The sequence below is a fragment of the Sarcophilus harrisii genome, chromosome 1 (genome assembly GCF_902635505.1).
Source record: "Sarcophilus harrisii chromosome 1, mSarHar1.11, whole genome shotgun sequence".
Taxonomy (NCBI): domain Eukaryota; kingdom Metazoa; phylum Chordata; class Mammalia; order Dasyuromorphia; family Dasyuridae; genus Sarcophilus; species Sarcophilus harrisii.
The window spans coordinates 669,207,035-669,219,265 of NC_045426.1; the positions used below are offsets into that span (position 1 = coordinate 669,207,035).

The 12,231-nt window shown below is 43.2% G+C and overlaps 1 protein-coding gene across 2 annotated transcripts in view; it reads left to right on the plus strand.

Annotated features, from left to right (window-relative positions):
* The first annotated feature begins 294 nt into the window (after nucleotides 1-294).
* The window catches only part of JAK3 (Janus kinase 3), a 37,010-nt gene continuing 25,073 nt past the window's right edge, over nucleotides 295-12,231 (plus strand). Inside the window, exons 1-6 of one of the 2 annotated variants that reach the window (XM_003762761.4) lie at nucleotides 296-990; nucleotides 1,404-1,535; nucleotides 2,677-2,873; nucleotides 3,430-3,553; nucleotides 4,381-4,492; nucleotides 5,801-5,946. In XM_003762761.4, coding sequence (XP_003762809.1) covers nucleotides 2,690-2,873; nucleotides 3,430-3,553; nucleotides 4,381-4,492; nucleotides 5,801-5,946 — 566 coding nt within the window. In that variant the 5' untranslated portion in view covers nucleotides 296-990; nucleotides 1,404-1,535; nucleotides 2,677-2,689. Of the gene's footprint in view, nucleotides 991-1,403; nucleotides 1,536-2,676; nucleotides 2,874-3,429; nucleotides 3,554-4,380; nucleotides 4,493-5,800; nucleotides 5,947-12,231 lie in introns of both variants that reach the window. The other variant, XM_023498460.2, reaches the window with a different exon arrangement.

The following is a 12,231-nucleotide window of genomic DNA, read 5'->3' on the forward strand; positions in this document are numbered from 1 at the left end:
ACTCACGTAGCCTCATTTGAGCTTTACCTGGTAAGCAAGACAATTATTCTCAACCCTCTTTTAAATAAGAAAAGAGGTTAGTGGACATCAAGTGATACAATGAATATGTCAGAAATGAGAAGACATGTGGCCAGCACCTTTGCTCTACTCTTTTTTTTTTTTTTTAATTGAAGCTTTTTATTTTCAAAACATATGCAAGGATAATTTTTCACCATTGACCCTTGCAAAACCTTGTGTTCCGATTTCCCCCCTTTCTCCCCACCGCTTCCCCTAGATGGCAAGCAATCCAATATATGTTAAACAGGGTAAAAAAAAAAATATTACACACTCTATTCCAAAGTCTCTCTTCTAGTCCTGATTTTAATTTAATTTAAACATCTCTGCTGTTGAAGGACCCAGATTTAAGTCCTGGCTTTGACACTGAATACTTGGGTAATTTTAGCTTGTCGCAGAAGGTTTTTAGATCTGATCTTCCTCACCTGCAAAGGAAGGAAGTGAAAGCAGAGGCTTCCAAGGTCCCTGTCAGCTCTAGGACCCAGCAGTACTTATTCCTGAATTCTCCAATGGCAAATCAGTATCCCTAGGACTCTCTGGGGTCCAAAACCCCAGGCCTGTTCTTCATTCTGCTCCTGACTCACTCCATCCTCGGCAAGCACCTTCTCTGTGGGGCTCGGTTTCCCCTTGGCTTGTTGGGGAGGTAGGACTAGCCGTGTGTAGGATGCCTTCCGGCTCTGATGTTCTGTGGCTCTCTGTGAGGTCAGCTTCCTCTCAGACATGCTCCCCCACCCCCTGCAAACTTTCTGTAAGTCAAAGCTTTAAGGCAGGAAGCCAAGTATCTGTAAGGGGGAAGGGGGAGTCCAGTCAGAGGCTAAAAGAAAACAGCTCATAGAACTGGGGGGGTTTCTTCATGCTCAATGAGGGGGAACCCAACAAGTAATTCCCAGCTTCCTTCTCCATAGGAATCGAGTCCTTCGGGGAATCTTCAGCCAGGTAGGTGCCCCAGGGAGGCTTGGGTTAGGGCCCATGTTGGGGAGGGAAGGAGATTCAACCTAAAGCCGGGAGCAGGAAGACCCTGAAACCAAAAGCAAAAGTTATTAGAGGGCGGTGGAGTCCCTCAGTCTTGTGACTAGAGATTCCAATCCAAAAGAAATGGTGGAGGTCTCTCTCTCTCTCTCTCTCTCTCTCATATTAGGGAAACCGAGGTTTGGGAGGTTACTTGATTTACTTGATGTCTCAGTTAGGAAGTCTCTGAATCAGGGTCCAAATCCACTTCCTTCCAGCTCCAAGTGTGGCCCTCTACTACGATCCACATGGCCTCAGTTTTACCTCTAGTTTCAGGAAATGGGAAACTCCTCACTGAGCCTTACTTCTCGTTTTTCCCCCTGTGCCTCATCCCCGGTTAGGTTGTGAGGTTCATGGGGATGAGGACTGTGTGTCCTGGTTAGACTGGCAGCCCTAGCAGAGGACCTCCTGTGGCGGAGCAGCCCCTTCCCCTGTTCAACTGGAGCATGTTCCACCTTGTCTGTGGAGAGAAAGTAAGCAGCTTTGGGCCCCCTTAGTATGGGTGTGGGAGATCACCTGGTAATATGTGGGGCTGGAGGAGGCTTTGCCCTGGCAGCTTAAAGGATTTCAAATAGATTATGTTGCCTTTCCTTCTTTTTTATTTTCAAAACATATGCATGGACTTTTTTTTTTCTTTTTCTTTTCTTCCTTTTCTTTCTTTTTTTTTTCTAGCTTGTTATTTCTCTATTTGTTTGCATATTTGACTAGTCCGATCAGGCTGGGTCTACATGTACCTCTAGTGCCCAGGGTATTTCAACAACCAGAACTTCTTAATGTCAAATGAGGCCAAATTCTCGAACTCAGGTCTCTCCTGACTCAGGGCTAGATTCTCTACTCCATTGTTACCATCTAGCTCCCCAAAATAATTCTCTCCACATTAACCCTGTTCAAACACTCTTTTTTCCTTTTCTGGCAGCAAAATGGGGATGAAACTTGAGGCTCCATAACTTTGGCTCAACCTTGGCTCTGAGGCTAGGTCGAATTATCACCTCTCACTGTTTACTTCCTGCACCCCAACTCCTCAGGGTACCTTTCCTGGCGGTACCTCTGATGCAGGCTGAGTCTCTCAGTACCCTCCTGCTTACTTTTTCTAACCCTTCATCTTCTTGGCCAGCCTAAAACCTGGTGTAACTGGGCCATATTCCCTAGTAGACTTTGAGGAGCTATGAGACTTTGGCTGCTAGGAGTGCCTAGGAGTCCCATGAATGAGCAGGCCAGACCTGGATAGACCCATAGGGAGGCTAGGGCCTGTTTTCCTGGGCACAGGTATTGACTCCTGGGATGGCAGGGGTGAGCCCCACTTGGCTCTCCATTTCCATTGTTCTCAGTAGCCTTGTCTTGGCTCCTTGCTGGTAGGAGTCCTCCCCTGGATTGAAGCGTCCACAGCTGTCCCTCCTAGTAGTTGTTCTGCAGGAGGATGGGGGCACCTGTGGCTCAGAGGCCTAGAACCCATTGGCAGTATGAACTAAGTGTGGCTGATCCCCGGTGCCCACAAAGTGAGAGGAGGGGCTGTGGGCCTGCTTCTTCTCTTGGGTTTCCTACCGCCAAGTATCATTGACTCTCACTGGGGCCAGAGCAGAGGGTACCACCATTCTCTGCTCTCCCTTCTCTCAGGCTTGAGGCTGTCATGGCACCTCTGGGTGAGGAGACCCCCCTGATTGAACAGCGGTCCTACAGCCTGTCCTCCAGTGAGTCTGGCTCTCTGCAAGTGTTCCTGTGTCCCCAGAGCTCAGGGTCCCCACAGATCCTCACCTTCTCCTTTGGGGAATACTCTGCCGAAGAACTCTGCGTGAAGGCTGCCAAGGCCTGTGGTGAGCTAGGGGGAAGAATCAGGGCTGGAGGGCTGGGGATTCAAGTTTGAAACAGGAGCAGGTTTAGGAAAATTGTGATCCTCTCATTGAGTCCCCTACAGAGCCTCCATTCCCCTTATTAAGGTCCCATCTCTTCAGAGAGACTCCATACCTCCACTGAGCTTCAATTTCCCCATTGAAGGTCTACCTCACTATCCCCTTCCCTGACCTCTCTTCTCACTGAGCCCCCATAACTTCACTGAGCCCTTGAAGCCTTGGGAAGCTCATTAAAAAGCCTGTCTCTTCACTGAGCTCCAATTTTCCTTACTCTAGTACTTAGCACACAGTAGGCTCTCAATAAATGCTTGTTGGCTCCCTTTCCCTGCCCCATCCATCCCCTGAGCACCTGATTCTTTTCTTGAGCTCTCGATCACTCCACAGTATCCTTATCTCATCCCAAACACTGCCCATCTCCCCCCTGCCCAGCCCTGACCCCTCTGATTGTTCTAAGATAGAGGTAGTCCTCCCTCCCCTCCCCAGCCTGCAGCCTGAGTGGGCCAACTCTTGCCCCTTGCAGGGATCCTGCCTGTATGCCATGCTCTGTTTGCTCTGGCCACGGAAGATCTGTCCTGCTGGTTCCCACCCAACCACGTCTTCACAGTGGAGGATTCTACCATCCAAGTGCTCCTTTACAGGATCCGGTATGGGGCTGGGCTGGGGTGGGGACGGAGCAAGGGAAAGGGAGGGAAGGAGGGAGGGGCTGAGGTTTCCTCCAGATGCTATCTGCCCAGATGCTTCCATCACACACATAGGTCTCTGGTCCTTGCTTGCCATGTAGGCCAAAACATCACTCACCAGCTTACATCCTCAGATACACACATTCTTGAGTTGGGGGAAGGGGGTACAGTTAGAACCCGGAATGTCAGAGCTGGGAGAACCCCTAGAACCTAGAATGGGAGAGGCCCTTAGAACCTAGGATGTCAGAGCTACGATGGGAGGGCCCTTAGGACACAGAATGGCAAAGATGGGAGGGCTTTGGAACCCAGAAAGTCAGAGGTGGAAGGGCCCTTAGGATACAGAACATAGAGTATCCTCCAGCTCTAGATAAATCTTTAATCTAGATAAATCTAGTTAAATCATGGAATGTCTGAATTATAAGGAGTCTTGGGACACAGGATTTCAAAAAAAGATTCCTTAGGAATCATTAAGCTCAGCTCTCTCATTTTGGGGATGAGAAAGCAGGGGCCCAGGGTGGCGAGGGGACTAGCTTGAGATCATCCACAGCGGAGCTGAGTCTCTTGACTCCCAGTGCAAGGGAGAAGCAGGGACATTGTTTCTAGAGAAACCCCTCTCCTTTCTTGAACCTCCAATAAAAGGAGGTGCTTCTGTTCTCCCCACTGCGGTTGGGTACCACGTGCTCTGCAGGAGTCCCCTTTGCTAGCCCTCTCAGGATCAGCAGTCCAGGAGAACAGATGCATCCCATTCCTCCCTGTTCCATGACGCAGGATTTGTCTCGTTCTTCCACCAGCTTTTTCTTTCCCAACTGGTTTGGCCTGGAGAAGTGTTACCGTTTTGGACTGCAGAAGGACAGAGCCAATGCTATTCTGGACCTCCCAGTCCTTAAGTATCTTTTTGCTCAGGTCAGTTCCTCCTCCCCAAACCCTTCTCCCTTACAAGTCAGGAGAACCCCCATCTCTTGGGTACCAAGGATCTCGGTGATCCTCCCCAGAGCAGAACACCTCTAAAGGCATTTCTCAGCAGGGAAGAAGCTTCTTCCCCCACGACCCCTGGTAGACTTGGGCACAATTATGAGGTAGCCTGGTCTGAGGCCAAAATCAGGGCTCAGTCTTCATTAGAGATATAACACTTACATGCATGAAATGAATTTAGTTCTGCTAAGATATGATTGACAACCTTAAAAAAGCTCATTCATCAACGAGAAATTCATCAAAGAAAAAAATAAAATTTAAGTGCTTGTCCAGAAATTACAAATACTCTAGAACATAGCAGAATAGAGGCTTCCCAAGAAACAGAGGTCCAGTGGTTGCTATGGGAGAGCGCTTGCCCTGATCTTAAGGGGAGTGAGTGTCCCCTATCCCAGCAGGCAGCCTGCTAAATTGGGTACAGTCACACCAGAAAAGGGAGGGAAGGGGAGGAGGAACAGGAGCTGGAGCAAGACCTAGAATAGTGAGACGCTTGATAATCATGTAAGATTGATCATTTTGATGTTCAGTTTAGGGCAAATCACTCTATCATTTATCAGTTCTCTGGACCAAAATCCTGATTGCTCTACACTAGTTATGGTTATAATAGAAGCCTGCAGAGACTAAGTATTGGAATAAATTTCTGGTGTGAATACAATTAAGCTCTTCAGTTTTCCTCCTGAAAATGAGTGTAATAATACTCAAAACACCATCTTCATAAGTTTATTATAAGGAAGTACTTCACAAATCTTAAGAAATGTGAGTAATCACCATTACTGTCATCTGCAACAACAAAACCAAGTCATCACTTTGGATCCTAGTGAGGATTTCAGGGCTCCAGACCTGATCCTGTTTTTCTTCTTGGCCCAGTCCCAGCATGTAGGGGAGATAGAGTTTGTCCACAGCACGGTCAAGATGGACAAAGGGACTGTTGTCAGGCCAGTTGGGTCACAGGCTATGGCTGCCTTAATGCCCTGGATGGTTGTGTGGCTGTTATGGATGGGGCATAAGAAGCTTAAAATAAAAATGAGGAAGGGACCTCAGAGGCCCTGTATTTTGCAGATGAGAAAACAGAGACCCCAGGAAGGAAAATAATTAGCTCAAGGTTACCTGGGGAGTAAATGGCTCAGGAGAGGGAGGGGAGAGGGGGAGATACTCCTAATACTCCAGAACCAGAGAAGGAGTTCATGAGGATATTGATTTGCCTTATTCTCCTGTGGAGAGTAAAGGGGCTTCTTCCCACAGTCCCGAAGTGACTTCATTAATGGGAGGATGAATCTGACGCTGAATCTAAAGGAGCAGGGAGAGTGTCTGAGCTTGGCAGTGTTGGACCTGACTCGCATGGCACAGGAGCAGGGCATACGCCCCAAGGAGATCCTCAGGAGAATCAGGTGAGGATGCCCTCCCTCCCCAAGGAAGCCTGGGAGGTGGACAGGTTGAGCTCCAGCCTGTGCATGCCTCCTTAAAAAGTGCATTAGCCTCTGCCCCCGCTTGCTCTCTGTCCCTCACTTCACACATACACACCCCATCATAAGTTTAACTGGGACTGGAATAAGGCCCAGAAAAGGAGACAGAAGGAAGATACAGATCTCCAGAGACTGAGGTGAGAGACATGATTCCATAGTCTTCGCAAAGTTCCCTGCCTTTTTTTTTTTTTTTGGTCTTATTACATTCAGCTCAATGCTGAAATTTTATTTATTTATTGAATTCAGCTGTATTTTATTTTTCCAGTTACTTGTAAAAATGGTTTTCAATAATCATTTTTGTAAGACTTTGTGTTCCAAATTTTTCTTCCTCCCTCCCTAAGACAAGACGTAATCTGATATAGGTTATATACATATACAACCATTTTAAACATATTTGTCATGTTGTGCAAGAAAAATCCAAGGGATTTTTATAGGAAGGGCAAGAAAAGACCAAAAGGGAAAAACCATGAGAAAAAAGCAAACAAACCAAAAAGTGAAAATAGAATGCTTCAATCCACATTCAGTCTCCATAGTTCTCTCTCTGGACATTTTCCAGCCCAAATCAATTGCAATAAGCTCCCTGCCTTTTAACAAAGATAGGAGAGCTGGAATGAATCAATCAACAACCATTTATTAAACACTGGCTGTGTGTCAGGTGCTGTTTCTAAATTCTAGGGATACAAAGAAAGACAAAAACATTATTTCTGTCCTCAAGGAGTTCACATTTTACTTATGAGATACATATATGCAGAATATATAGAAGGAAATCTTCAAAGGATGGCATTAAGAATGGGAATGGGAGAGGAAAGGGAAAGATGAGCCACAAAGACTACCTTCAATAGGTGAGATCTTGAATCTTATAGGAAGCCAGGGAGCTAAAAGGCCAAGGTGAGGAGAGAAATATTCCAAGCATACAGAACAGCCACTACGAAAGTATGAAGGTGAGAGATGGAGCATCATTTGTGAAGAACAGCAAGGAGCCCAGTATAATACAGTTGGATCATAGACTATGTGGAGGAGAGTCAAGTATAAGAATATTGGAAATGTAGGAAGGGGCCAAGTTATAAAAGTGCTTTATAAAGGAGGACTTAAAAAAAATCTTAGTGAAAATACAAAGTCACTTAATGAATGGGAGGTAACACGGACAGATCTGTGCTTTAGAAAAATCCTGTTTACTCTTGAGCAGCAGATGGCCTGCAATGGGAAGAGACTTAGGCAGAGAGACCCACCAGCAGCCCGGAGCAGTGACCTAGGATGGTGGCTATGTGAGTGCAGAGAAGAGTTTGTATAAAAGATGTTGAGAGGGTGGGAATGACATGGTTTGGTAACAGACTGCATGTGCAAGTAGAGTGAGCAACAAGATTGTAATATATGAGGCAAGGTTCTCCAAAGGAGGCTGAAAGATAGAATACCATGGAAAGACCAAAGAGGAGCAAGAAGGTTTCAAACACATGCTGTGGATGGTGGGATAGGGAGTCAGTTAGGAAGGAATAGAATGCTTGCCTTCCTCTGGTGAGAGCCCCAGTGAGATTAAATGACACATATATAATGGACCCAGTGAACATAGTTTCTTCTCTGTTCTAGAGCACAGAGGCAAATGGTGGGAATAATGCAGGGTTCCAGGTGGTATAACATGATCAAAGAAAGAACAAAGAAAAAAGGATGAAAGGGGGAGCTCAGCCTTTTGATCCTCTTGGCAATTTGGTGAAGAAAAATGTTTTTAAATGTATACAATACAATACATATATTACAAAGGATACCAATTATATGATATACACTATCAAAAGACTTAAAAAACTCAACAAATTCAGACCCCCAGGTTAAGAACATCTGGAAAAGACTATGGTGTAACATTTAACTGGTTTATCAAAGAATCAGGTTGGGAAAAGGGGGAAGAATTTAGTCAGGGTAGAGGGATTGCCTGGGAAAGAACTGAATTATGGAGGACATGGATGTCATGGGAAAAACAGAACAGGTTTAAGGGTCATAAGGCAGAGGGAAATTATGGAGTAATAAAAGATTATGGTCAGAAAAAGAATTTTGGAGTTTGTGAATAAGGAAGGGGGAATCCTCATGGGCAATGGCAAGGTTAAAGGCATTTCAGTATGTAATTGAGGTGAAGTAAATCATGGGAATGGAAGAGACTGAGAAATTGGGAAGTCAAGGTATTGGAGAGAGCATTGATATCTATGTTGAAGTCCCAGAGTGTGAGGGCAAGAAATGGGGAGGACAGAAAGATTGTGAGACTGATGCTGAACTCATGGAAGAAGGAAAAGATTGCTCTAATCCAATTAGGGTTTGCTCTGATCATTCTCTAACCCAGAGTTTATTAACTTTTCCCACTCGATACCCCTTTTCGCTCAAGAAATTTTTACTTAAGGTTTACAGGTATATAAAATAGGTCTACAAATTAAACATTTGCTGTTGATAAATCATAATTTCATGATCCCCACATTCATTTAGTTATGAGATACAGTGTGAGGTCTTAAACCACAGTTTAAGAAACTGGGCTCTAACCCCCTACATAAAAATCTTGGGAAAAAATAATCCCTCATAAAATGAAATAAGATTGTTGTTTTTGTTCACTTGTGATCCCATAAACCATTCTGTCTGAGAGATTTTCTTGGCAAAGAAATGGAGTGATTTACCATTTCCTTCTCCAGTGTATTAAAGCAAACAGGGTTAACTCAGGTCCATCATCTTCAGAGCTCATGAACATTCTATTGTATCACATTGTCTCCCCAATGCTAGAGAATCACCTTTTTATTTTAAGATGTAGGGGTTCAAGAAGTTTGGAGAAAGGGTAGATTTCTCATTGTCGATGGTTATAATTTTGTGCATCCATGTGTGTATGTGTCCATATGTGTACTGACTATTAGGCTGAGTGAGTAAAGGGTTGGCTACTCCCCTTTAATGAATCCTTCTCTTGTTTAGGCAACATCAACCCTTTCCAGGCACTTCTTTTGTTCTTGCTTGGACTTTTCTCTTTAGTCACTCTCTCAATCCTGCCCTCTGGAGGGATGGTTTTCCTTTGAAACCTGATATAGGAAGAAAATGGAAAGGAAGAATGACCAAGGCAGAGCCTCTCACATCAGTTTTAGCCATTTGTCTGGAAATGTACAGGTCCACATCTTCTTTCTCCCTGCTATGGGAGATTATAAAAATGAGTAACTCATTCTCTTTTGTTCAGCTCAAGCTCTCAGGCAGAAAGAAATCTTTCCAGTATTAAAGTTTAAAACAAAGCAAAACAAACAAACAAACAAACAACAAAAATCTATTTCTCTCTTTCAGGCTTTCCCTCTATTGTCTGTCTCAGCTGAGTTTGTGCAAGGACTACACAAATCAGAGATGTTATGATTAACTATATTTATCTTAGAAAACAGAGTTTAAAATAAAAAGGAAGCAGAAAACAAAGAAAGTCTTTAGAACGGAGATGGGAGAAAATAGGCACACCTCTCTCAGGAAGGCGGAAGGGAGGATTGTGAGAAATCACCATCTTTGATCTCAGCCATTCAAAGGTCCGTAAATTCAGGTTCTGTTCATGAGGATGACTCAAGAGTCAGTTATAAGGTCCCTGTCCTATAGCCCAGCATGGCTGAAGTTCTCTCTTCATAGAGAGAAAAAAGAAAAGGAGAGAGAGAGAGAGAGAGAGAGAGAGAGAGAGAGAGAGAGAGAGACAAGGAGACAGAGAGTGTTTGTGTGTGCAGCTGTTCCCCAACACAGCTGCTGGGAGTGGAGAGTAGGAGCAGAGAGAGATTTCACTTCCCTTGGTGGTTCTGTTCATCCTGTTCAGCCCACTTTAGCTATTTGAACTGCAGATCATAACATCATCCCCTTTGCCTCCTACCTGGTGCTCTAAGAGTCAATTCTGCATGTTCCTTCCTCCTCCCTTACCTCTTAGATGATAGATTGTCAGTCCCTGGGGACAATAGTTTTAGAGTCAGATCATCTTCCTGGTGAGTGGAGATTAGGAAAATTGAACTTTCCATAATCCAACAAGCATCATCCCCTCCAATTAGCCTATGTAGAAACCTTTTATAAATATTCAATTTAGGATCCCAGATTTAGAGCTGTAATGGATCTGGGGAGCCAGATTGTCCATCCTCCCCCCAGGAGGAAATGGAGCTCCATATATTTCTAGATGCCTAACTATGTATTCAATTAAACTGTTGGTTATTATCATTATTGCATCCATTCTTTCTCTGTTTTACCTTACCTGAGCTATCTTGGTGTTCAGTTAGAGTCTTTATTTTTAAAGGGAAAAAGAAATTCAGTTCAGAAAGAAGGTAGCAAAGGAAGGGACTTAGAGGCAGAAATGAAAGATTTCTACCAAGGATGAGCACTGGGTTCCTTCCCTATTTCCCCATCTCAACAGAACTAAGACATGTCTTATCAGTGCCTGAGATTCCACTGGGGTGGAGAGTTCCCTACCTAAAGCTTAGAGCTTTTAACCTAACTCCCATGCCCTGATGAATCTCAGAATAAATCCCTGAAAGCTATGGAGAAACAGAATTAAAAGCATGTGCCCCCCAAATGGTCTCAGTAAGATGATGGCTGGAAGCATGATCTCAATCGGGAAGACCCAAACACAATCATCCTCCTACCTATGTTGGCTGTTTGGCCTGGGTAGATGGCAACCTTCCAATGCCCCAAGTGATTGTCTACAATTTGAAGTCCCTGAATAGTTGTCCTTGGGCACTGAGGAAGGGAATTTCCAGCCAATTCACAATTGAGCTTCCAGGGAGGAAATCCTTTCTCTACCAAGGAGGATCTGTAACTGCTCTGCCACTTAGCTGCTTAGAAAAATGCCCAGGAGCATTGAAAGCATAAGCCGTGCCCAGGATTTCAGAGCTAATGTGTGTCAGAGGGTTTGAACCAAGTCTTTTTGACTCCAACTGTGCCGTATTGCACACACACACTGCATTCTGTAACATGTATGTATATTTTGTGGATGCTATATTATAAATAACCATAGATAACATGTAATATATGTATGCATGTGTATATATTGTATTAGATATAGCATATATGTAATATAAATTATATAATGTGTAATATATACATACTATTAGTAGATATATGTATATTGATTATATATTATATATAACATATATGTTATATCATATATGACATACTCTATTGTATATTGTGTATAAATTACATACAATATATTCTATAACATATACTATATAATGTATAATATACAATGCATGTATTATACTATATATAATATGTATTCTCTGATGTGTAATATGTGTGTAATATATAATATAGTTATGCATACATACATGTACATACTATATTATATGTCAATGTTACATATAACTATATATGACAACATATTATTACATATAACACAAATTACCTGTAATAAAATATAGAATATGTATAATGCAGTACATGTTTATATGATACATAATAACATATAGTGCTCAATTGGCATTATATATGTATACAATATTTATATGTGTATTATATAACATGTGGTATATGTTATGCCATATAGCACATAATATATGTACATTGTACACATATTCAGAATATATATATATACAACCACAGAATCTCAGAGTTGCCTTCCCAAATCAGACCTGAATATAGGAAGCTCTCAAAGAACATTTATGACTCCTGGAATTCACCTTGTGGGCCTCCAGGAATGGGGAAATCAATACCTCCCCAAGACAGTACATTCCTTATTGGGCAAGCTCTATTGATTAGGCAGTGTTTTGTTAAAAAATCACCAAGTAAACCTTGGAAGAAATTTTTTACCTGTGATTAATTAGAATCATGGATATAGAGCCAGAAAGGACGTTAGTATTCATCTAGTCTCACCTCCTCATTTTATATGTAGGAAGCTGAAGCCAGTTAAGAAAACTGTCATAGTTCACACAGGTACTAAGCAGAATTTGGACCTAGAGCCAGAGATCTTTCCAAATTGAAGACAATTCTCTTATTGTGTCCCAAATCTTCCACAGAATTAGCATCCGGTCTTCTATGTTATGGTCTCCAGGCTTCACATCATCCTAGGCTCTGTCTTTTGGAAGTCTTACAGTTTTTTTAAATATTTCCTGAAATGGAGATATTGCAGGTGAAGTCGGACCAGGGCTGATGACAGTGGGAACATCCCTAACTAGGCCCCTCTTGCTTTCCTGGCTACAATATCATTTTTCTCCCCTCATTTTGAACTTGCTGCTCACTAACATATCACCA